Source organism: Triticum dicoccoides, chromosome 7A (genome assembly GCF_002162155.2).
Source record: "Triticum dicoccoides isolate Atlit2015 ecotype Zavitan chromosome 7A, WEW_v2.0, whole genome shotgun sequence".
NCBI lineage: Eukaryota > Viridiplantae > Streptophyta > Magnoliopsida > Poales > Poaceae > Triticum > Triticum dicoccoides.
Genome location: NC_041392.1, coordinates 70,916,007 through 70,943,231, shown reverse-complemented (window position 1 = coordinate 70,943,231; position 27,225 = coordinate 70,916,007). Strand labels below are relative to the sequence as shown.

At 42.1% G+C, this 27,225-nt stretch overlaps 1 protein-coding gene across 1 annotated transcript; it reads right to left on the bottom strand.

Annotated features, from left to right (window-relative positions):
• Positions 1-2,593: 2,593 nt before the first annotated feature.
• On the bottom strand, positions 2,594-7,452 carry LOC119329562 (disease resistance protein RGA5-like). The gene is made up of 6 exons (XM_037602622.1): positions 7,293-7,452; positions 7,087-7,176; positions 6,424-6,495; positions 5,420-6,286; positions 3,058-5,062; positions 2,594-2,958 (listed from the first exon to the last, which is right to left on the bottom strand). Exons 4-5 carry the CDS (start codon positions 6,250-6,252, stop codon positions 3,094-3,096), a joined length of 2,802 nt encoding a protein of 933 aa, XP_037458519.1. The 5' UTR covers positions 6,253-6,286; positions 6,424-6,495; positions 7,087-7,176; positions 7,293-7,452; the 3' UTR covers positions 2,594-2,958; positions 3,058-3,093.
• Positions 7,453-27,225: the final 19,773 nt, after the last annotated feature.

Here is a 27,225-nt window from a genome sequence, read left to right as displayed (position 1 = left end):
TGTCTATGTATCCACACATGTACTAAGTTTCTGGTTAATACAATTCTAGCATGCATAATAAACATTTATCATGATATAAAAAAAATATAAATAACAACTTTATTATTGCCTGTAGGGCATATTTCCTTCAGTTTACTGAACGGTGTTGATCAGGTAGGCGAGAAGGGTCCATTTGGGAGCACCTCATTTCTCGACATCCCTTAAATGACCTCAATTTTTTTCCGTGGCCTTGTATGGCCAATTCAAAGCACCATGCCAAAGTGTTTAGGTATTCGACAAGTTTTGCATTTTCTAGATTTTTCTCCTTATAAAAGCCGATAAATGACCGTACATGTCGCAACTTGCATATGATGTAGAACGTCGTTCAAACCGGGCATGGATTCCTACCATGGGCATGCCCACCTGCTTGCAAAAGTTAAGGTCATTTGAAGGATGTCCAAAAATAGATCATATGCAATGGATGGTGTTCGGGTAGGGCGAGAATGGTCCATTTGAAAGCACGTTGATTTCCGACATCCATCAAATAACAATCTAGAATATTTTTTAAAGTTGTAAAAAATATTTGAAAAAAAGAACATTTTTTGGTTTTCAAACAATATTTCAAAAATTTAAACAGGTTTAAAAAACAAATATTAAAGTTCAAAAAAGAAAGAGACATGAATAAACGAAAAAACAGAAATTGTCGTTGTTTCGTATTATATGAACATGGAGCGAATATCATAAGCATATATGAAAGCAGTGTGACAAAAGCAAGATTATGAATATTAGGGAAGCATATTTTCTATCAAATTGACTCACTTTAGATCGAAGCAAAGTTCAGTGGCGTCAGAAGTAACGAGGTCGAGTAACGCCAGAAGTAAAATATGCTTCTTGATGGAAAATAAAAGAAAATTGATACAACAGTTTGTTTCTGAACAAATAATAATAAACAAATAGTTACATTGGACATAAAATTTTATTCAATGGAAGAAAATTTAACATGCACGGGGAGCTAACTTTAGAAGGAAAGAAACAAAATTCTATCCAGTACAAAATAAGAGAATATGTCGTAGCTTGATTTGTGGGTCTGATTAGTTTGAGAAACAGAATGACAAGGAAAGCAAGCTGGACCCACGTTCCATTCCAACCAACCGTGATTTTTGGGATCAATTAATTCTAGGAAGCAGATAAACGGGACAAATTAACTCCTTGATGCAGATTCGAAGGAAACTACCTGGAGAAAGAAGCAAGGGTCTGTTTAGGACACATCTAGATGTGACATAATTATGTCACATCTAAGCTGATTTTCATTCTGTTTGCGGTCTATTTTTTTGTCCTAATTTTTTTTTTTGTTTCTTGTTGCTTCATTATATATTTGTGGGAGGTTAGATGTGACATCCTTAAAAAACATCTAGATGTGAATTAGACAAACTGAAGAAGCAACGCTACCTGAACCATAGCGGTGCCTTATATGTTTCGTGCTTCTTAACATCAGGAGTGGCAGTGTAGCTGAGTGGGGTTCGATTCCTCGTGCATGCTTTCTCTCATTTTCTCAGGTTTTTTATATCGCGCTTTTAAATAGTAAGTGGCCTTGCCCCCGGTGGGCCGGCCGAGTCGTACGGAGGGCACCCACAGGAGGTCTCTACATGTACTTTCGAAAAGGACCATCATGCCTTTTATTATGAAAGGGTATAGGGTAATCTCAGCCATCGATGTGTTTAGGGGGGTCTACTGAAACAGAAGTGATATGTATTATATGTGACAAAAATATATACTGTTGAATCCTTATTTGAAAGAAGTTTTCGGTGATAATTTTTTTATATGTAACTCATACTGTATTTCATCAGTTCAATTTGATTATCTGGAACGTATGTGCCAAATGAAAAACCGAGAGAGGGAGAGCGGGTGAGTTATATGGTTGGCTGTTGTGGGCGCTAAGGTTTTTGCAATAAGAAATGCTGTAGATTTCTCATGTTTCAGTCACTAGTTATGCAGCAGTTATTTCCAGCAGAACCTCAACAATACTAGAATGTAGACCAATAGTGGTAATCATCCACTATTGCTGTGGACCTAATCACATTTGCTTGTAATACAAGCCGAGGCAATCATCTGTGAAAAGAATATACGAGGAAGTGAAAACAGCGAAGCATGAGATTTGGGAGTCTATATTTCTTTGTAGATTTCCAGCTTGGAGAATCCTGTAAGCAACCTACTACTCGGCTCACTTAATCATACAATTTGATTATCCGTTAGTTGTAGATAATCGATTCGGTTGAATATGTATTGCCACAAAAAGAGATACACCATTGAATTGATTTCGTTAGTCCAATTGATAATCTAGAAAGAAAATATGTTCCAAAGGAACCGAAAGAGAGGCAGTAATTGCAACTGTTGATGTTATGCGAAACAGGAGCGAGCGAGTGGTGGTTGGCTGCTGTGGGCTTTTTGCATACAAAATTCTATAAATTTTCTTATGTTTTATTTGGTCATCAGTTTTGAACCTTGAGGCATGAAGATCAATAGTGGCATGGTATTCTATCTTAGCGTTTGTAGCTCTCTGTCACGAGCTCGAAACAATAATTGCAGCAAGAAGAGAAAACTTGAAAAAAAAACATGAAGCAAATGTGGAGCTTCACTAAAAAGTCAACAGGACAAGCAAATGAATGAAGAGATTAAAACGTAGAGGTAGTACTAGTGTTACAACTTACAAACAGTGCCAGCTGAATGCAACCTTTTATTGTACGATTCTTGGCTGAATAAATGAAATGAGGTGCTGCATTTCTGCAAGCATATGCAGGAAGGATAGATAGTTCATCATGAACAACGTGCAGAAGCGCCTCCGCGTAGCAAAAGACGGAATTTGCAGTTTCAGATGTACATGAACCAAAAGAGATGCAGTGAGTTGTTTCAGATGTTGGAACAGTATCCGCGGCAACTGATGGAGTTACGAGTACGTAACTCCAGGATTACATTGAAGGCCTGAAATTGGAAAAGTAAGAGGGATAAATCAAACAATATGGTAACGAGCATATATTCAGGAAAAGGGGATTCATGGTTGCTCAGATGAGAATACCATACCTTACTGGCGGCAAAGGCATGTCAGCACTCAATAGTCTAGGATATTTCAATGGTGGGACGTTTTGGATGGGCTTCTGCTGCTCGCCTCAGCCAAGCCTTGGCTGTCTCCATCTCTTCGTCGCTAGAATTCTCACGCTGCAGACAAACATGAAGATGCTCGAGAGAAGGGAGGTGGCCCATGCCGCAGTCAACCTCGCCACTCGCGATCGACGACGCAGAGACCCAGAACCCAAGGCGCTGAACCCTTGGCATAGCTCCAGGTGGGAAAAGGCACGGCGCCGTTGGAAACCCTCGGAACATGCAGCACCTCGCAGATGGGAATGCATCGGCCCTCACAACCAACGTTCCCATCACGCGACTTGCACCCAGCCGCAGAAACCGAAGAGCAGGCAGCATCCCAATGATCTGAATGTCATCCCCTTGCAGTTCTTCCACTTCTATGGCCAGGGTGGAGAGGTGGGGAAGCGAACTTGAATTAACCCACTTTGGAAGTCGCGAGAACCACGAAGAAAAATACCATGAATCAAAACTACGGAGATTTGGAGGGGGCACCCAGCTTTCACACATGCGATCTAGCAATCTGTTGCCACTGAGTGTCCTAACCTCTGTCAGATTTGAATGAATACGCAGATTTTGCAATTTGTGCAGGTTGCCTAGAGACTTGATTAATATATCAATCAGATCCTCGTCCATGTTATCACAGTCAATAAAGAGTGTCCTAACCTCTGTCAGATGGCTCAGCTCTTTCACAATGTGAGGAGATGAGGATAAGCCTACTTCATTCAGTACTTCGAGGGACTTCAACTTCCCCATTTCTTTTGGCAGCATCAAGTCCTTGTTGACACATAGGCATATCAAATTTCTGAGCTGAACAACACTTGCAGGTAATTCTTCTATACTAGTGTTTGTTATATCCAGTGTCTGCAAAAGCTGTAACTTGCCTATGTCCGTTGGGAGTTCATCAACATCTGCATTCCTTAGCCCAAGGTACCTTAGGTGAATTAAATTCCCTACATACTTGAGCCTGATACCAGAGCTACTTTTATGGCTGCCACAATTTCCAAGATCCAGCACACGCAAAAATTGAAAGCTTGAGAGAGATGGCAACCAATCACAAGTAACAGGAGAAAAAACAGCAAAGGTCCTCACTTTTGACAGGCTAGTGCTATCAAACTGATGGTTCTGAACCTTTGCCTTGATATTATGAAGTGATAACCTGCGGAATTTTCTTTGCAGATTAGGTGCATGCCACTCATCATTATCCAGTATGGAGATAAAATTCTCTTCACTTGACAATGAGCAGATAAGGTCAAGCACCATATCATGTATACGGCAAGTTACTACCGTGCCTTCCTCATTGATTTCTGCTGGCTGGATCAAGCTCCTGTTCATAAGCTCGTTGAAGTAGCTCTTTCCGATCTCAAACAGCCTGGTTTCATCTTTGTCACATTGGATAAACCCTTCAGCAAGCCACCTCCATATCAGCCAATCTCTCTTAATCTCAAAGTCTTCAGGAAAGATGCTTAGGTATAACAAACAAGTCTTTAGATGCGAAGGCAAATCAAAATAGCTGAGTGATAATATCCTCTTCATGTCCTTCACAATACCACCTTCTGTAACTCCACGGCCCATCGAACTGTGCACGTGCATCCATTCTTCTTTCTGCTTTATCCTTTGGTTACTGACTAGAAGGCTAGCTATTGTAATGATGGCTAATGGCACACCACCACATTTCTTCAATATCTCTCTTGATACTGCTTGCAAATCTTCTGGACATTTCTCTTCGCTTTGAAATATTCTTCTATGGAAGAGTATCTGCGAGTCTTCATCAGAAAGAGGTTTCATTTTGTGAATCATGTCATCACTAGAAGAGAGACATGCTTCAGACACGCTCACATTGCGGGTTGTTGTGATTACCCGACTACGGAGGTTGTTTTTATACAAAGCACAATTTATAAATCTCCATATTTCTTCTTCCCATATATCATCGATTACGATGAGGTACCTATGCCAATAATTTTGATAGCATTAGTTGTCAAGTCATCTACATACAACTGAATTTTGTAACAAGGATAAACTATAAGGTACTAAAGCAAACCACAGGATTATATAACCACTAAGGATATGCATGCAAAAATATTAAGAAATGCAACAGAAATTGCTTAAAAGTATACAGGACTGACAAAAATAAGGCAACTGTGCAAAAAAGAAAGAAACCGAATTTGCTTAAAAAGAAATGGAATACTACAGATATAAAAGTATAACAAATAAGGAATGAAGATATGAAACTCAGTATACATCTCACTACTTCACACATTTCCGAAATGTATACAAAAGGACACAAGCACTACGTGATGAATACCTCTTATCCACAAGGTAATCACTGATTTGCTTGATGAGTAGATTTTCATCCCGTGTTGTATTATGAATGTCACTGAACTTTTCATTGTCAAGTTCATAGAGTAAGTCCTTGAAAACTTTTTTGATATCTGGGTTCTGACCCACTGGGACAAAAGCCACACGATTAAATTGGGCTTTGATCTTCTCATAGACTGCTTTGGTGAGTGTTGTCTTGCCTAGCCCACCAACACCAACAATAGAGATGGTCTTCAATTGCTCCTTGGAACTCCCGTCCTCACAAATCAGTGTTTTGATAAGCTCATCCCTTGTGCAGTCAACGCCAACAAGCTCCCCTACATCTTTGTGCAGAGCTAACACACGAGGGTCAATGGTAGCACCATTGCTAGTGCTACACATGTCAAGCTCATACTTTTTACGCAGCCCCACCAACTCCGTGGCAAGGTCCTGAGCTTCTTTGATGGCACTAGAGATTTGATGAAGTGCTTTGCCATTACCAAACAATTTGGTGGTCTTCTTGAGGAACTTCTTGACACGATTCCTCATGTTCGTTGGCTTGCTGCTTGGACCCTCATCCACACGCACCAGAAAGTCATCAACAGCGTCTTCCATGTCGCAAGAGAGGTCTCTCACCTTGCCAGCCCAAATCCGGACCGGCTCCTGGAGCTGATCCAGTGGCACCTTGCCAACCTCACGAAGTACGGCGTGTATCATCTCCAGTTCTGTACGAAGTGATTGTACACCTTTCTTTACTCGCTTCTCCAGGTTGTATTCTCCGGCGAGCAGCTCACCGAGCTTACGGAGGACAGGGCTCAACGCCCCAGCAGCGGCCTCCATACCTCGATATTTTATTTGTCCTTGGGTCGAAATTCTGTAATGCAAACATGATGGTTTTCAAAAGACAGAATGAGCAAAACCTGAACCTGATTGGTTGGTGAAAGTGACTGTAAACATAGCGCATATGCATTGTTTCTTTCCAACGCAGAAGCAGAAGCAGAAGATGGGTACCTTGAATAGCAGCTCCTTCAAATCCAATTTGCAGCAACCCAAGATGAACTACTGGAGAATATAGATCCAATTCTGCAAATAATACATTCATGTCAGAATCAGCAAAAAATCATACTAACTGTTTTCAGAGAACCACCGGATGAGCAAAAGATAGACATTTGTGTTTTGTGAAAGTAACAGCTCGTGGTACTACTAATTTGTTTGGAAAAGCATGATCCGATTTTGTTTGGAAAAACTAGATATAGTACTAATTGTTTTCAGATACTAATTTGTTCGGTAAAGCATGATCTGATTTTGTTTGGAAAAGCTGAACAGAGTGAAAAGAAAAAATGCAGCACCCCTCAGAACATGGATAGATATACTAAGCTCTGGCCACTGACCATTTTTTTCTCTTTGCTTTATTTTATCTTATTCCTTTTTCTTTTTCCTAATGTACATATTTAAACACTTTTACTGTAATATAATTATACAGTAAAAGAAATACTAGTAGCAAACAAGAGATTAATAAGGAGGGGAGAAACAGATGGAGCAAGATCTGACCCTCCCCTTGCTCTGGATCTACACGCACGGCCGCAGTGGGAACACAATCGTTTCCACTTCTCAGGATGAGCAAAATCTGAACTTGTGACAGAGGGCAGAATAAAAATAGAAAAAGGGCATCACCTGGCTTGGCTCAATCGAAGAAGAGCATCCTGAAGAACACCGAACAGCAACTCTTCGCCTCTGCTGAGCGAACGTTGAACAGATCGAGCTCTGCAACATGAAAACCACAAAGAATGAAAAAGAGGAGAGAGCTGTACGCTAACTAGATCCAAGGAAATGTATGGAACAGAGGAGGAAGGGGAGGGGACGAGTCGAAGGAAGAGTACCTTCGACGCCGTCGCCGCCGCAGATTGTGGGGAGACCCACTGTAGTCTAGTCGCCGCAGAGAACAACGAGAGACCAAGGAAAGAAGCGGCAGCAAGTAGCACTAGCAGTGTGGATACGACCGGCCGGAGTGATTTGTGGTCGTCTCGTCTGTGTGTCCGTAAGGTTTGCGTTCATTCAACACACTGAGGCCAACTCCACCGCGCGACCCTATCGTGTCCGCCCTCGTTCGTTTGGGATAAAACGAACAAATAGCGCGGCCCAGCGCACGGCCTTAAACGGACAAATGTCCGGATTTCGTCCGTTTTCGACCCATCCCAGCCCAAACTTGTGCTCGGTTTTGGGTGAAACGGACGCGCGCGGATGGCCTGGACGCACGCCCTTGTCCCCCCGTGGCCCGCCTATCGGGGACACTAGCAGTCCCTCCGCTCCCAACGCTTCCACCCTCTCTCTCCCGCCCTGCCCCGTCGCCGGCGCCGCCGCTATTCTCCGGCCGCCTCCTCACCGCGCAGCCCCCGGCCGTCCCTACCATACCACGTCTCGACATGGCCGCCACCACGCCCGCGCCTTGGCCGTAGTTTTGGTCATCGATCGGAGGTTTAGCCGTCGCCGTCTTTGCTGGTCGCAGAGGGGACAGGACCGTCGACGACGCACCACGGCGTCCTCGGCAGCTTCCGACGAGAGCTCCACAGCGGCCAGTAGCCGGCCGGCAACCACCCCTGCTGCGTCGAGGTGATCATCGCGGCCTCTTCGCCACCACGCCCGCAAGGTGTTCGGCATTTTGCCCACAAAGGTATGGACAGTGGAGACGAGTTTTTCTTCCGTCACTTCCTTTGTTCATCGGACGATTCGTCGTCGGACGATGAAGATATTGTGGTGGCTGCACTGGTCGTTCACGACCACATTCAACGGCAGCTTCCTCGGTACAGGGGGTCACTCCCTGGCCGTGCTCCCAGCCTGAACCGCAACAGGGAGAGAGGTCACGTCCTGCTCTATGTTGATTACTTTGTCAACACCCCTCTCTTCAAGCCGGATAAATTCCGTCGCCGTTTTCGAATGGCTAGGCATGTGTTCAATCGTATCCGAGAGGGAGTGGTTGCTCATGACCCATACTTCGAGTGCAAGACGGATGCCCTTGGCAAGCTTGGATTCTCCTCTTACCAGAAATGCACCGCGGCCATCCGCATGCTTGCATATGGAATTCCAGACGATCTGTGGATGAGTATGTGCGTATGAGTGAGACAACATGTCTGATGTCAATGTACAAGTTTTGCCAGGCTGTGATCGAGGTGTTTGGCCCAGAGTACTTGAGGCAGCCAACTGCCGCTGATACAGAGAGATTGTAGACGACCAACGCAGCTAGAGGCTTTCCAGGCATGCTTGGCAGCATAAATTGTATGCACTGGGAGTGGAAGAACTGTCCATTTGCTTGGCAGGGCCAGTACAAAGGGCATGTCAAGGCGTGCACTGTCATATTAGAGGCGGTGGCATCACAGGATCTTTAGATATAGCATTCTTTCTTCGGCATGGCAGGTTCTCACAATGATATCAACGTGCTGCAGCGTTCTCCAGTCTTCGCGAGGCTTGCAGAAGGCCACTCCCCACCTGTCAACTTTAAGATCAACGGCCACCGTTACAACAAGGGATACTATGTAGCAGATTGTATATATCCTCAATGGTCAACTTTTGTGAAGACAATCTCGAAACCCCAAGGTGAGAAGAGAAAGAGATTTGCCCAAATGCAAAAGAGTGTTAGAAAGGATGTGGAACGTGCTTTTGGTGTGCTTCAATCCCGGTGGGGTATCGTTCCAAACCCTGCACCGTCATGGGATGAAAAGAAGCTTTGGGAGGTGATGATTGCTTGTGTGATCATGCACAACATGATCGTCGAGGACGAGGGTGATGAGAGTATCTTCGACCAAGGATTTGACTATCAAGGTGGAAATATTGAGCCCCTGCATCAAAACCCGGCCACATTTGAACAGTTTGCCCAATTCCATCATGAGATGCGTGATTGACATACTCATTTGAATCTTTAAAATGACTTGGTTGAGCACGTGTGGAATCACATTGGCAACCAATAGATGTATTGGTCCATTTTATATTTAGTCAAGACAATTTCGATTTGGTTGTAAAACTATTTTATTAAAGACAATTTCAATTGGGTTGTAAAATTATTTTAATTTTCAGACAAATATTTGGGTTGGAAACTAATTTTGATGAAAATTTGGACAATTTTTGGCCCTGGCGGACAGAATGGGGCAAAAGGATACGTCCGCGTGCTGGATGCACGGCCATCGCAGGACACGTCCGGACACGACTTTAAATCCATACCCAAACGGACAAAATCCGAACAAAACGGACGTTTGTTTGCAGTCGCACGGTAGAATTGGCCTGATCTACTCGTGGTGATTTCAAACACACATGGATGCATGCACTTGATGCCATACACGCCGATGCATGCACCGAGTCAAAAGTTGTACAGCCCATCACGTGCACGTACGTGGTTAGGCGTGTACGGCACGTGACGCCGTCACCCAATGCGTGCACCGTGTCGGCCGGGACTAAGTATATACGTACATTTTTTACTCTAGAATACTTGTCTGGGTGTGTGGGCGGTCGTGTATAGGCGCTATGTGTGCGTTGCTCCCGAAAGGTTCATGGGAATAAATAATCTAGTACGGCTGATCATAATGGAGAGTAATTTAGACTAGTAACATGCATATATTATTAATTTATGTTACTATTTTTATAGTGGATAATAACATATGTGTAGTGTCATGCATCATCTTATTTATTACTTTATAGACTCATTTTGCATTGGGAACCGCTATGTGATGGTAACATATTATATTACTCCATTTGTCTCTCTCTTCATTAATTACCTGAGACATCATCTTTTTTGCTTATGTGACATGTATGTTACTATCTATGTTACTTCCACTATGACCAGCCTACTAGTAACGTGCAAGCGGGCGTTGGGGCTTGCATGTAGCGCTTGTCCGCACGCCTAAGTGCGTGATGCTTGCCTTAACCCATGGATTAGAGCACTACTTTTGAGTTTATAGTCCGATTCACTATGCATCACCCGTCACTAGGCATTAGTTAACCTGTAAATCAGTCCGCTAGCGACTCAGTTGGTCGGCGGTAAGAACGGATCTGGTCGCATCATCGATCTATGTAACGTGATTGCATATGCATAAACTACTCCGGATTAGCGTACACAAGTACGAAATGTGATACAATATAGGAAAAGAGAGATGCATTGTTCTTATCAAGAGAGAAAGAGAGAGAGGGAGGGAGGAGGAGAGAGAGACATGCCCTGTTTAATCAAGAGACAAATTCTATTCTAGAGTAAGCTATGCTCTGTCTGACGAATCCAATGCATTTGCTTTTGTGAAACCACTACGCCAGGAAACCCCTTCGTATTTGTTACCATTGAAAGACACTAACACCCTGTTGCTGCTACTCCCTCTGTAACTTTTAAAAGACGTTTTTAGAGTCTATAGCAGTGTCTAAAAACGTCTTATAAAAAGTTATAGAGGGAGTGCTATACCATTGACGAGCAGCGAACACCTCATCAATATGTGACTGGATGCATCTCAGCTCTAGCAAATGTTGGGTTTGTAGTGTCTAAAAACAAGTCTGCCACTTGGTACAAGTTTCGATGCAACTTAGTTCAGCTGTAACCGATAGCCAACATAAGTTAAGTGTATGTGTTTCTCAGCTTTCCACAACTTGTTGATTATTTCAATGCATTCAAGATGAAACATAAAGTGGACTCGAGGCATCGAAAAATCATACATATATGTTAGCTGTAACAATAGCAAACATAAGTTAAATGAAATGTATGTGATCTTCAGCTTTCTATGACCTGTCCAAATCATTCAAGATGAAAGATAAAGCTGACTCAAGCCATGGAAAGAACATACAGATACATCAAATTGATTTTTTAATGATATATACATTATGTAAAACCCATGAATGATGCAGATATCGATGCGTTGGAGGTCAGGGTGCTCGATAATTTTTGTGCGGATCTTGTATCATCCATTCCTGGGTCAGAGGAAGAGGATGACACTCTTGAGGCTGCGGTAGTTCGATCCACTGAACCCGGTTGTGAGGACCGGATGGAGGATCAAAACAAACCTAAACGCAAGTGAAAGCGGAAGATCTACCCTGCTTCAGCGGTGCGTAGGAGTGCTAGGATCCGTACTACTAAAAAAATTCATGATGAAATATGAAAGGAATCTTTTGGAATAGCAGAGGTCTGAAAGACTTGGCTAAAAGAAGGTTTCTTACAGATGCGTCTATCGAGCATAGATTGGATTTTAGTGCTCTCTCGAAAACTGCTAGAGATAATTTTTCGCCCCAGTTTCTCAGTACTTTATCGGGGGGTGTCGATTTCGATTGGCACTGCCTGCCTCCGAGAGGAAGATCGGGTGGGATCTTACTAGGAGTGAGATGCGATTCACTGGAAGTCCATAGTGTAGTGATAGGAGATTTCGCAGTTAAGTTTCGGGTTAGGTCGAAAGCTGATGGGTTTAATTGGGCTCTGGTGGCGGTTTATGGTGCCGCGCAACCCGAGCTCAAACCAGAGTTCTTGGCGGATCTTGTTCGAATTTACGGCTCTGAGCAGCTCCCAATTCTGGTTGGGGGTGATTTCAATATCATTAGGAGGAGAGAGGAAAAGAACAATGATAACTTCAACGGCAGGTGGTCGTTTATGTTTAATACCATTATTGAAAGCTTGGATCAGAGAGAGATAGAGCTTTCGGGTAGAAAATTTACCTGGGCTAATGCTTTGCCAAATCCGACGTTTGAGAAGCTGGATCGAGTTCTAGCGAGCGTCGAATGGGAACAAAAATTTCCTTTGGTAACGGTCCAGGCACTCTCGCGTGGAATTTCCGATCACACGTCTTTATTTGTGGACTCGGGTGAGCCACCCCACATGGGGAACAAAAACTTCTTTTCATTCGAGCTGGCATGGTTTGAACGAGAAGTCTTCTTGGATCTGATAGCCAGGGAATGGGCTAAGGATGCAGGAGGTAGGACTTCGGTTGAGCGATGGCAGAATAGGATAAGGCATTTGAGAAGTTTCTTACGTGGGTGGGCTAAGCATCTTAGTGGGATTTATAAGGTCGAAAAGGAAAGGCTCCTTACACTTATTCAGTCCCTAGATTTAAAAGCCGAGTCCACAATTTTGCAAGCCACGGAGCTTCATGCTAAACTGGAGGCGGAGATGAGGTTGAAAGAGCTTCTCCGTGAAGAGGAATTAAAGTGGGCGCTGCGAGCTAAGGTTCGCAAAGTTGTCCAAGGGGACACGAACACTCAATTCTTTCACATGATCGCTAATGGCAAGCACAGAAAAAAAGAGGATCTTTCAGCTTGAACAAGATGAAGGAACGATTTTAGGACAGGAAAACCTAAAATTATACATAACCGAATACTACAAGCAGTTGTTTGGGCCTCCGGAGAATAATTGTGTATCCCTGGATGAGTCCAGGATTGAGGATGTGCCTCAATTTACTGCTGATGAGAATGATATTTTGATTGCCCCGTTTTTGGAGAAAGAGGTGTTTGAAGCCATTACACAGATGAAAAACAATAAGGCTCCAGGGCCGGATGGATTTCCGGCGGAATTCTATAAAAAGTGTTGGCATATTATTACGGGGGATTTGCTACCAATGTTCCATGATTTATTCCCTGGACAACTTCAGTTATTTCACTTGAATTTTGGAACAATAACATTGCTTCCTAAGAAAACAGAGGCTGTGAGAATTGAGCAGTTCAAGCCGATCTGTCTTTTCATTGTTAGTTTCAAAATTTTCACCAAGGTTGGGACTAATAGGCTCACGCAGATTGCGCATTCTTTGGTGCAGCATTCCCAAACTGCTTTCATGCCGGACAGAAACATCCTAGAAGGGGTTGTGGTCCTTCATTAAACGCTCCATGAAATTCACACGAAAAAACTAGATTGAGTTGTTTTTAAGGTGGATTTCGAGAAAGCATACGATAAAGTCAAATGGCCTTTCCTTCAACAGGCCTTGCGTATGAAAGGTTTTAATGAAGCCTGGCGACGCCAGGTAGAATCGTTCACGCAAAAAGGGAGTGTTAGAATTAAAGTGAATGACGACATATGTCATTATTTCCAGACACGTAAGGGCCTGAGACAAGGGGATCCGATGTCTCCTATTTTGTTCAACATTGTAGTTGATATGTTGGCAATTCTAATAGGAAGGGCTAAGGAGGCTAATACGTCTCTGTCATATCTATAATTTTTGACTGTTCCATGCCAATATTCTACAACTTTCATATACTTTTGGCAACTTTTTATACTATTTTTGGGACTAACATATTGATCCAGTGCCAAGTGCCAGTTCCTGTTTGTTGCATGTTTTTTTGTTTCGCAGAAAATTCATATCAAACGGAGTCCAAACGGGATAAAAACGGACGGAGGATAATTTTGGAATATTTGTGAAATATGGGAAGAAGAATCAACGCGAGACAGTGCTCGAGGGGGCCATGAGGCAGGGGGCGTGCCCCTGACCCTCGTGGGCCCCCCGTAAGGCGGTTTCTTCTCTTCTTTGGCCGCAAGAAAGCTAATTTTTGGAGAAAAATCTGGGCGAAGGTTTCAATCCAATCGGAGTTACGGATCTCCGGATATATAAGAAACGGTGAAAGGGCAGAATCCAAGAGCGCAGAAACAGAGACAGAGACAGAGAGACAGATCCAATCTCGGAGGGGCTCTCGCCCCTCCCATGCCATGAAGACCAAGGACCAGAGGGGAAACCCTTCTCCCATCTAGGTAGGAGGTCAAGGAAGAAGAAGGGGGGGGCTCTCCCCCTCTCTTTCGGTGGCGCCGGAACGCCACCGGGGTCATCATCATCATCGCGATCTTCACCAACACCTACGTCATCTCCACCAACATATCCATCACCTTCCCCCCTCTATCTACAGTGGTCCACTCTCCCGCAACCCGTTGTACCCTCTACTTGAACATGGTGCTTTATGCTTCATATTATTATCCAATGATGTGTTGCCATCCTATGATGTCTGAGTAGATTTTCGTTGTCTTATCGGTGATTGGTGAATTATTATGATTGATTTAATTTGCTTGTGGTTATGTTGCTGTCCTTTGGTGCCCATCATATGAGCGCGCGTGTGGATCACACCATAGGGTTAGTTGTATGTTGATAGGACTATGTATTGGAGGGCAAGAGTGACAGAAGCTTCAACCTAGCATAGAAATTGATGCATACGGGATTGAAGGGGACCAATATATCTTAATGCTATGGTTGGGTTTTACCTTAATGAATGTTAGTAGTTGCGGACGCTTGCTAATAGTTCCAATCATAAGTGCATAGAATACCAAGTCAGGGATGACATGCTAGCAGTGGCCTCTCCCACATAAAACTTGCTATCGGTCTAGTAAAGTAGTCAGTTGCTTAGGAACAATTTCGTAAATCCTACCACCACTTTTCCACACTCGCTATACTAACTTTATTGCTTGTTTACCTAAACAGCCCCTATTTATTATTTACGTGCACTTTATATTCTTGCAAACCTATCCAAAAACACCAACAAAGTACTTCTAGTTTCATACTTGTTCTAGGTAAAGCAAACGTTAAGCGTGCGTAGAGTTGTATCGGTGGTCGATAGAACTTGAGGGAATATTTGTTCCACCTTTAGCTCCTCGTTGGTTTCGACACTCTTACTTATCGAAAGAGGCTACAATTGATCCCCTATACTTGTGGGTTATCAAGACCTATTTCTGGGGCCGTTGCCGGGCAGTCAAAGCATGGGGTGAATATTCTCGTGTGTGCTTGTTTGCTTTATCACTAAGTAGTTTTTATTTTGGGTTCTTGTTTTCTACCTTTAGTTATGGGTAGGAAACGCAAAATACCAAAAAAATTAGTTGTACCTACTGCTACCTCTTGAGCACTGCGTTGGTTTTCCCTTGAAGAGTAAAGGGTGATGCTGTAAAGCAGCATAAGCTTTTCCCTCGGTTTTTGAGAACCAAGGTATCAATCCAGTAGGAGACCACGCGTGAGTCACCTCGTACCTACACAAACAAATAAGAACCTCGCAACCAACGCGATAAAGGGGTTGTCAATCCCTTCACGGCCACTTGCAAGAGTGAGATCTGATAGAGATAATGATAATAAGATAAATATTTTTGATATTTTTATGATATAGATTAAAAGTAAAGATTGCAAAATAAAATAGATTGGAAACTTGTATGATGGAAAATAGACCCGGGGGCCATAGGTTTCACTAGTGGCTTCTCTCAAGATAGCATAAGTATTACGGTGGGTGAACAAATTACTGTCGAGCAATTGATAGAAAAGCGAACAATTATGAGAATATCCAGGTATGATCATGTATATAGGCATCACGTCCGTGACAAGTAGACCGACTCCTGCCTGCATCTACTACTATTACTCCACACATCGACCGCTATCCAGCATGCATCTAGAGTGTTAAGTTCATAAGAACAGAGTAACGCCTTAAGCAAGATGACATGATGTAGAGGGATAAACTCATGCAATATGATATAAACCCCATATTTTTATCCTCGATGACAACAATACAATACGTGCCGTTTCCCTTTCTGTCACTGAGATCTAGCACTGCAAGATTGAACCCAAAGCTAAGCACTTCTCCCATTGCAAGAAAGATCAATCTAGTAGGCCAAACCAAACTGATATTTTGAAGAGACTTGCAAAGATAAACCAATCATACATAAAAGAATTCAGAGAAGATTCAAATATTGTTCATAGATAGACTTGATCATAAACCCACAATTCACCGGATCTCGACAAACACACCGCAAAAGAAGATTACATCGAATAGATCTCCAAGAGAATCAAGGAGAACTTTGTATTGAGATCCAAAGAGAGAGAAGAAGCCATCTAGCTACTAGCTATGGACCCGAAGGTCTAAGGTAAACTACTCACACATCATCGGAGGGGCCATGGAGTTGATGTAGAGGCCCTCCGTAATCAATGCCCCCTCTAGCGGAGCTCCGGAAAAGGCCCCAAGATGGGATCTCTTGGGTACAGAAGGTTGCGGCGGTGGAAATAGGGTTTCGTGGTGCTCGTGGATATTTTCGGGGTATGTGAACATATATAGGAGAAAGAAGTAGGTCGGTTGAGCCACGAGGGGCCCACGAGGGGGGAGGGCGCGCCTAGGGGGTAGGCGCGCCCCCTGCCTCGTGGACGCCTCGTTCGTTTCTTGACGTCCACTCCAAGTCCTCTGGATCATGTTTGTTCCAAAAATCACGTTCCCGAAAGTTTCATTCCGTTTGGACTACGTTTGTTATTCCTTTTCTACAAAACACTAAAATAGGCAAAAAAACAGCAATTTGGGCTGGGCCTCCGGTTAATAGGTTAGTCCCAAAAATATTATAAAAGTGTAAAATAAAGCCCATTAACATCCAAAACAGATAATATAATAGCATGGAACAATCAAAAATTATAGATACATTGGAGACGTATCAAGCATCCCCAAGCTTAATTCATGCTCGTCCACGAGTAGGTAAATGATAAAAACAAAATTTTTGACGTGGAATGCTTTCTAGAACATTCTTCAATGTATTTCTCTCTATTGTGGCATGAATGTTCAGATCCGAAAGATTCAAGATAAAAGTTTATTGTTGACATAAAAATAGTAATACTCCAAGTATGTTAATCAAGCAATTATGTCTTATCAAAATACCACAGCCGAAGAAAACTTATCGCTACAAAGTCATATAGTTTGGCCATGCTTCATTTTCATCAGACAAAATGCTCTCATCATGCACAACCCCGATGACAAGCCAAGCAATTGTTTCATACTTAGCCTTTTCAAACTCTTTTAACTTTCATGCAATATATGAGCGCGAGCCATGGACATAGCACTATGGGTGGAATAGAATGTGATTATTGAGGTTGTGTGAGAAGACAAAAAGGGAGAAAGTCTCACATTGACGCGGCTAATCAATGGGCTAATGAGATGCCCACCGATTGATGTCAATGCGAGGGGTAGGGATTGCCATGCAACGGATGCACTAGAGCTATAAATATATGAAAGCTCATCAAAGAAACTAAGTGGGTGTGCATCCAACTCGCGTGCTCATGAAGACCTAGGGCATTTGAGAAAGCCCATCATTGGAATATACAAGCCAAGTTCTATAATGAAAAATTCCCACTAGTATATGAAAGTGACAAAATAAGAGACTCTCTATCATGAAGATCATGGTGCTACTTTGAAGCACAAGTGCGGAAAAAGGATAGTAACATTGTCCCTTCTCTCTTTTTCTCTCATTTATATTTATATTTTTTGGGCCTTCTTTTTTCTTTTCTTTTGGCCTCTTTTCTTTCCTTTTTTTATTTTTCGTCCGGAGTCTCATCCCGACTTGTGGGGGAATCATAGTCTCCATTATCCTTTCCTCACATGGGACAATGCTCTAATGATGATCATCACATTTTTATTTTCTTACAAGTCAAGAATTACAACTCGATACTTAGAACAAAATATGACTCTATGTGAATGCCTCCGGCGGTGTACCGAGATTGCGATGAATCAAGAGTGATATGTATGACAAAATTATGAACGGTGGCTTTACCACAAATACGATTTCAACTACATGATCATGCAAAGCAATATGACAATGATGATGCGTGTCATAATAAATGGGACGGTGGAAAGTTGCATGGTAATATATCTCGGAATGGCTATGGAAATGCCATAATAGGTAGGTATGGTGGCTGTTTTGAGGAAGATATAAGGAGGCTTATGTGTGATAGAGCGTATCATATCACGGGGTTTGGATGCACCGGCGAAGTTTGCACCAACTCTCAAGGTGAGAAAGGGCAATGCACGGTACCGAAGAGGCTAGGAATGATGGAAGGGTGAGAGTGTGTATAATCTATGGACTCAACATTAGTCATAAAGAACTTACATACTTATTGCAAAAATCTACAAGTCATCAAAACCAAGCACTGCGTGCATGCTCCTAGGGGGATAGATTGGTAGGAAAAGACCATCGCTCGTCCCCGACCGCCACTCATAAGGAAAGCAATCAAAGAACACCCCATGCTTCAAATTTGTCACATAACGTTTACCATACGTGCATGCTACGGGACTTGCCAACTTCAGCACAAGTATTCATCAATTTCACAATTAATCAACTAGCACACTTCTAATATTACCACCTTTATATCTCAAAACCATCTATCAAGCATACAACTTCTCTTAGCATTTAAAATTTGTAACCAAAGTGAATTACCATGCTGTTCTAAAGGACTCTCAAAATGATATAAGTGAAGCATGAGAGATCAATTATTTCTATAAAATAGAACTACCGCCGTGCTCTAAAAGATATAAGCAAAGCACTAGAGCAAAAATTATATAGCTCAAAAGATATAAGTGAAGCACATAGAGTATTCTAATAAATTCCAATTCATGTGAGTCTCTCCCAAAAGGTGTGTACAGAAAGGATTATTTTGGTAAACTAAAAAGAAAAGACTCAAATCATACAAGACGCTCCAAGCAAAACACACATCATATGGCGAATAAAATAGCTCCAAGTAAAGTTACCAATGGACGAAGACGAAAGAGGGGATGCCTTCCAGGGCATCCCCAAGCTTAGGCTTTTTGGTGTCCTTGGATTTTACCTTGGGGTGCCTTGGGCATCCCCAACCTTGGTCTCTTGCCACTCCTTGTTCCATAATCCGTCAAATCTTTACCCAAAACTTGAAAACTTCACAACACAAAACTTAAAGAAAATCTTCGAGAGCTCCGTTAGTAAAAGAAATTAAACCACCACTTCAAGGTACTGTAATGAACTCATTCTTTATTTATATTGGTGTTAAACCTACTGTATTCCAACTTTTCTCTGGTTCATAAACTTTATTACTAGCCATAGATTCATCAAAATAAGCAAACAACACACGAAAAACAGAATCTATCAAAAACAGAACAGTCTGTAGTAATCTGTAGGTTTCGAATACTTATGGAACCCTAAAAATTCTAAAATAAATTTCTGGACGTGAGGAATTTATATATTAATCATCTGCAAAAATAATTAACTAAATAGAACCCTCCAATAAAAATTGGCAGCAATTCTCGTGAGCGCTAAAGTTTCTGTTTTTTACAGCAAGATCAAAAAGATTTTCCCCAAGTCTTCCCAACGGTTCTACTTGGCACAAACACTAATTAAACATAAAAAACACAACCAAAACAGAGGCTAGATAAATTATTTATTACTAAACAGGAACAAAAAGCAAGGAATAAAAATAAAATTGGGTTGCCTCCCAACAAGCGCTATCATTTAACGCCCCTAGCTAGGCATAAAAGCAAGGATAGATCTAGGTATTGCCATCATAATGATAAGGTAAATCGCGAAAGCTCATCTCATACTCCCTACGTTCAGCAGCAAGCTTTCTTTGTGGAAAGCAAAAGTAATCAAAAGGGCTAAATTTAATGGACAAAAGTCCACAAGATCGAGCTCGGGAGGTGTTGGTTCCTCCTTTGGCCCCTCATATTGCACAATCAATTCATCATTATAAGCATTTTTTTGGCAAAAAGTCATGAGCCTTTGTTTAAGGGAAAAACCTAGCCCATTGTTCTGGATGGCAAAATTATCATTAAGTTCAGAGATCCTATTAACAAGAGCATCAGTAGGAACCTTTTTTCTAAAGTTTTCATTAAAAGCAACATGATCTAAATATCGTAAATGCATAATGTCTTCTTGATAGAAAAGTATCGCTTCTATGGGAGGACAACCAGCATCCACCCTATAATGTGCAAAAATTTCATTGGCTTCTTTTATTATAAATCTGAACTCATGAGCTAAAAAGATGGTTGCTGCTCGCTTAACAGAAGAATGCTCAATATTAGAAAATTCTAGGAAAATCCTTTGTATGGAAGGATGCATATGTAAAAATTGTCTTCCGAGTTCAACTATGAGCAAAGATATAGCATCTGCGAGACTACTAGTTTTATGACGGATAGATCCACTCATGGTGGGCAAAGCACCGACACAAGTTAAGAAATCTTGAATAACTCCCTTCCCAATAATATTACCGCTACCAATGCGAAACTTTTTAGTGTGCGAAATAATAGGATTTTCAAGAGGATCATCAATAGCATCAAATTTTTCCATATTATTATCCTTATCAATGATAACCTCCCCAGTTTCAGACATGATGGCAACACATTGCAAAAAGAACAAGCACACAGAAGGCAGGAAGGAAAAAGAGGCGAACGGAAAAAGAGGGCGAATAAAACGGCAAGGGTGAAGTGGGGGAGAGGAAAACGAGAGGCAAATGGCAAATAATATAATGCGAAGGATAAGAGTTGTGATGGGTACTTGGTATGTCTTGACTTGGCGTAGATCTCCCCGGCAACGGTGCCAGAAATCCTTTTTGCTACCTCTTGAGCACTGCGTTGGTTTTCCCTTGAAGAGGAAAGGGTGATGCAGTAAAGCAGCGTAAGTATTTCCCTCAGTTTTTGAGAACCAAGGTATCAATCCAGTAGGAGACCACGCGTAAGTCACCTCGTACCTACACAAACAAATAAGAACCTCGCAACCAACGTGATAAAGGGGTTGTTAATCCCTTCACGGCCACTTGCAAGAGTGAGATCTGATAGAGATAATGATAATAAGATAAATATTTTTGCTATTTTTATGATATAGATTAAAAGTAAAGATTGCAAAATAAAATAGATTGGAAACTTGTATGATGGAAATTAGACCCGGGGCCATACATTTCACTAGTGGCTTCTCTCAAGATAGCATAAGTATTACGGTGGGTGAACAAATTACTGTCGACCAATTGATAGAAAAGCAAATAATTATGAGAATATCCAGGTATGATCATGTATATAGGCATTGTTGGAAATATGCCCTAGAGGCAATAATAAATAGTTATTATTATATTTCCTTGTTCATGATAATCGTTTATTATCCATGCTATAATTGTATTGATAGGAAACTCAGATACATGTGTGGATACATAGACAACACCATGTCCCTAGTAAGCCTCTAGTTGACTAGCTCGTTGATCAATAGATGGTTACGATTTCCTGACCATGGACATTGGATGTCGTTGATAACGGGATCACATCATTAGGATAATGATGTGATGGACAAGACCCAATCCCAAGCATAGCACTAGATCGTGTAGTTCATATGCTAAAGCTTTTCTAATGTCAAGTATCATTTCCTTAGACCATGAGATTGTGCAACTCCCGGATACCGTAGGAGTGCTTTGGGTGTGCCAAACGTCACAACGTAACTGGATGGCTATAAAGGTACACTACGGGTATCTCCGAAAGTGTCTGTTGGGTTGGCACGAATCGAGACTGGGATTTGTCACTCCGTGTAAACGGAGAGGTATCTCTGGGCCCACTCGATAGGACATCATCATAATGTGCACAATGTGATCAAGGAGTTGATCACGGGATGATGTGTTACGGAACGAGTAAAGAGACTTGCCGGTAACGAGATTGAACAAGGTATCGGGATACCGGCGATCGCATCTCGGGCAAGTATCGTACCGCTAGACAAAGGGAATTGTATACGGGATTGATTAAGTCCTTGACATCGTGGTTCATCCGATGAGATCATCGTGGAACATGTGGGAGCCAACATGGGTATCCAGATCCCGCTGTTGGTTATTGACCGGAGAGTCATCTCGGTCATGTCTGCATGTCTCCCGAACCCGTAGGGTCTACACACTTAAGGTTCGGTGACGCTAGGGTTATAGAGATATTAGTATGCGGTAACCCGAAAGTTGTTCAGAGTCCCGGATGAGATCCCAGACGTCACGCGGAGTTCCAGAATGGTCCGGAGGTAAAGATTTATATATAGGAAGTGCTATTTCGGCCATCGGGACAAGTTTCGGGGTCACCGGTATTGTACCGGGACCACCGAAAGGGTCCCGGGGGTCCACCGGGTGGGGCCACCTGCCCCGGGGGACCACATGGGCTGTAGGGGGTGCGCCTTGGCCTATATGGGCCAAGGGCACCAGCCCCAAGAGGCCCATGCGCCAAGAGAAGAGGAAAAGGGGAGAGTCCTAAAAGGGGAAGGCACCTCCGAGGTGCCTTGGGGAGGATGGACTCCTCCCCCCCCCTTGGCCACACCCTTCCTTGGAGGAAGGGGCAAGGCTGCGCCCTCCCCCTCTCCCTTGGCCCTATATATAGTGGGGGGAAGGGAGGATAACCATACCTGAGCCCTGGCGCCTCCCTCTCCCTCTCATGACACATCTCCCTCCTCCCGCAGCGCTTGGCGAAGCCCTGTTGGAATCCCGCTACTTCCACCACCACGATGTTGTGTTGTTGGATCTCCATCAACCTCTCCTCCCCATGCTGGATCAAGAAGGAGGAGACGTCGTTGCTCCGTACGTGTGTTGAACACGGAGGTGCCGTCCGTTCGGCGCTAGGATCATCGGTGATTTGGATCACGATGAGTACGACTCCATCAACCCCGTTCTCTTGAATGCTTCCGCACGCAATCTACAAGGGTATGTAGATCCACTCCTCCCTCGTTGCTAGATGACTCCATAGATTGATCTTGGTGACACGTAGGAAATTTTTTGAATTTATGCTACGTTACCCAACAGGCATCACGTCTGTGACAAGTAGACCGACTCCTGCCTGCATCTACTACTATTACTCCACACATTGACCGCTATCCAGCATGCATCTAGAGTATTAAGTTCATAAGGACAGAGTAACGCCTTAAGCAAGATGACGTGATGTAGAGGGAGAAACTCATGCAATATGATATAAACCCCATCTTTTTATCCTCGATGGCAACAGTACAATACATGTCGTTTCCCTTTCTGTCACTGGGATCTAGCACCGCAAGATTGAACCCAAAGCTAAGCACTTCTCCCATTGCAAGAAAGATCAATCTAGTAGGCCAAACCAAACTGATAATTCGAAGAGACTTGCAAAGATAAACCAATCATACATAAGATAATTCAGAGAAGATTCAAATATTTTTCATAGATAGGCTTGATCATAAACCCACAATTCATCGGATCTCGACAAACACACCACAAAAGAAGATTACATCAAATAGATCTCCAAGAGAATCGAGGAGAACTTTGTATTGAGATCCAAAGAGAGAGAAGAAGCCATCTAGCTACTAGCTATGGACCCGAAGTTCTGAGGTAAACTACTCACACATCATCGGAGGGGCCATGGAGTTGATGTAGAGGCCCTCCGTGATCAATGCCCCCTCCGGCGGAGCTCCAGAAAAGGCCCCAAGATGGGATCTCTTGGGTACAGAAGGTTGCGGCGGTGGAAATAGGGTTTCGTGGTGCTCCTGGATGTTTTCGGGGTATGTGAACATATATAGGAGAAAGAAGTAGGTCGGTTGAGCCACGAGGGGCCCACGAGGGGGGAGGGCGCGCCTAGGGGGTAGGTGCGCCCCCTTGCCTCGTGGCCGCCTCTTTCGTTTCTTGACGTCCACTCCAAGTCCTCTAGATCACGTTTGTTCCAAAAATCACGTTCCCGAAGGTTTCATTTCGTTTGGACTCCGTTTGATATTCCTTTTCTACGAAACACTAAAATAGGCAAAAAAAACAACAATTTGGGCTGGGGCTCGGGTTAATAGGTTAGTCCCAAAAATAATATAAAAGTGTAAAATAAAGTCCATTAACATCCAAAACAGATAATATAATAGCATGGAACAATCAAAAATTATAGATGCATTGGAGACGTATCACCTACTACACCAATGATTGAAGAACCATTCAAAATCTATCACACTTCTAAAGCTTTTTACTTGGATCATCTTCGATCCCTTTGTGCTCGTGCTGAAACCCCAACCAGCTTAGTCGAGGGCAAATCTTTAGATGAGCATGCTTGTTATGTGCGACACCGCTTATCTCAAAAAGGGGAACTTTTACTGGATCAAATTCATCGTTTGCAGTGTTATGCTTGGAATTTATGTGAAATATATGATGTTACTTGTTGTTCTGAAAACCCTAAGAAACACCTTCCGTACCAATGTGTGTTTAGCGATAATGGAATCGTATCTTCGTATGCTAAGGGTGTTTATAATTACTATGATGTTCAACAAATTGAAGAATTTGTTGCTTTTAAGGGTGCTTATGAAATTGCTTCTTTGATTGAAAAGTATGACGCTACTCTTTACAAATCTGAAAATTTTGCCATATTTAAATATTGTTATGATAATTATGCTTCTAGTGCCTATGTTAAACCATATGCTATCCAAGAAGAGACTAATATTTTGCAGGAGTCTATGGGAGAAGGAATTGATGAAACTGTGAGCTCATTGGATGAAAAAGATGATGAGGAGAGCAAAGAACAAGAGAAGGAAGAGCGTATTGATCACCCGTGCCCACCTTATACTGAGAGTAACTCTTCAACTCATACATTGTTTAATTTCCCTTCGTACTTACCGAAGGATGAATGCTATGATGATTGTTATGATCCCGTTGATTCTTTTGAAATATCCCTTTTTGATGATGCTTGCTATGCTTGTGGCCAAGATGTCAATATGAATTATGCTTATGGAGATGAACTTGCTATAGTTCCTTATGTTAAACATGAAATTGTTGCTATTGCACCCACACATGATGGTCGTATTATCTTTTTGAATTCTCCCAACTACACTATATCGGAGAAGTTTACCCTTATTAAGGATTATATTGATGGGTTGTGTTTTACTATTACACATGATGATTTTGATAGATATAATATGCATGTGCTTGCTGCTCCTACTTACAATTATTATGAGAGAGGAACTATATCTCCACCTCTCCATGTTTCCAGTATGATAAAATTGCAAGAAACTGTTTATACTATGCATTGGCCTTTACTTTGGGTGCATGAATTGTTCTTTTATGACATGCCTATGCATATGAAGAGAGTTAGACTTTGTCATTACATGATAAATGTTACTTTGTGCTCACTAATAAATTACAAATCATTGTTAATTAAAATTGGCTTTGATATACCTTGGGATCCGGGTGGATTCATTACTTGAGCACTATATGTCTAGCTTAATGGCTTTAAAGAAAGCGCTGCCAGGGAGACAACCCAGAAGTTTTAGAGAGTCATTTATTTCTGTTGAGTGCTTTCATATAGTTAAAAAAATAAAAATAAAGAGGGGAACCCAAAACTTTTTCAAAAAGGAAAGTGAAAGTGAGAAAGACAAGCATGGTTGAAGTGGGGAGCTCCTTGAACTTTGTTCATGCTCACGGAAACTTTGTGAATCTTCATTACAGAAACTTTTCAACAAAAATAATTATCCCCTTGTAAAATTCCATTGTATTATAAAAATAATGAGACAAGGTTTCCCTTTAGGATGTTTTAGATTACTTGTTGGTTTGTGCGGTGCAGGACAGAAACTTCAGCTGTAGTGCGAGATGTTACATTTCTTACTGGAACGTCAAACGGTTCTGAAACTTTTTGCACTGTCTTTATATACAAATTGTTTATTTTTCTAATTTTGGCGGAATTTTTGGAGTAGCAGAACTATGGTGAATGTTCAGATTATTACAGACTATTATGTTTTAGACAGATTCTATTTTTGATGCATAGTTTTCTTGTTTTGATGAAAATATCAATTTATATCAGTGGATTAAGCCATGTAAAAGTTATATTACAGTAGCTACAATGCAAAAACAAAATATGAACTGGTTTTCAACAGTAGTTAGAGTAGTGATTTGCTTTATTATACTAACGGATCTTATCGAGTTTTCTGTTGAGTTTTGTGTGGATGAAGTGTTCAAAGATCGAGGATGTCTTGATGTGAGGAGAAGAAGGAGAGGCAAGAGCTCAAGCTTGGGAATGCCCAAGGCACCCCAAGTAAATATTCAAGGAGACTCAAGCGTCTAAGCTTGGGGATGCCCCGGAAGGCATCCCATCTTTCTTCAACAAGTATCGGTATGTTTTCGGATTCGTTTCGTTCATGCAATATGTGCAAATCTTGGAGCGTCTTTTGCATTTAGTTTTCATTTTTCTTTTATGCACCATGCTGGTATGAGATAGTCCTGGGTTGATTTATAGAATGCTCTTTGCACTTCACTAAAATCTTTTGAGTATGGCTTTATAGAATGCTTCATGTGCTTCGCTTATATCATTTGAAGTTTGGATTTCCTGTTTCTCTTCACATAGAAAACCGCCATTTGTAGAATGCTCTTTTGCTTCACTTATATTTGTTAGAGAGTGGGCATATCTTTTGTAGAAAGAATTAAACTCTCTTGCTTCACTTATATCTATTTAGAGAGTTGACAGGAATTGGTCATTCACATGGTTAGTCATAAAATCCTACATAAAACTTGTAGATCACTAAATATGATATGTTTGATTCCTTGCGATAGTTTTGTGATATAAAGGTGGTGATATTGGAGTCGTGCCAGTTGAGTAATTGTGAAATTGAGAAATACTTGTGTTGAGGTTTGCAAGTCCCGTAGCATGCACGTATGGTGAACCGTTATGTAACGAAGTTGGAGCATGAGGTATTTATTAATTGTCTTCCTTATGAGTGGCGGTCGGGGACGAGCGATGGTCTTTTCCTACCAATCTATCCCCTAGGGGCTGCTACCTCTTGAGCACTGCGTTGGTTTCCCTTGAAGAGGAAAGGGTGCTGCAGCAAAGTAAAGTAAGTATTTCTCTCAGTTTTGAGAACCAAGATATCAATCCAGTAGGAGATCACGCTCAAGTCCCACACACCTACACAAACAAATAAGAACCTCGCAACCAACGCAATAAAGGGGTTGTCAAGCCCTTCACGGCCACTTGCGAGAGTGAGATCTGATAGATATGCTAAGATAATATTTTTGGTATTTTTATAATAAAGATGCAAAGTAAAATAAATGGCAAAGGAAATAACTAAGTGTTGGAAGATTAATATGATGAAAGATAGACCCGGGGGCCATAGGTTTCACTAGTGGCTTCTCTCAAGAG

Excerpts from the sequence above, each read along its gene's own strand:
- LOC119329562 (XM_037602622.1), bottom strand. The coding sequence starts at position 6,252 with ATGGAGGCCGCTGCTGGGGCGTTGAGCCCTGTCCTCCGTAAGCTCGGT. Across the intron at positions 5,063-5,419 it reads GATTACCTTGTGGATAAGAG|GTACCTCATCGTAATCGATG; the intron begins GTATTCATCACG and ends TTATTGGCATAG.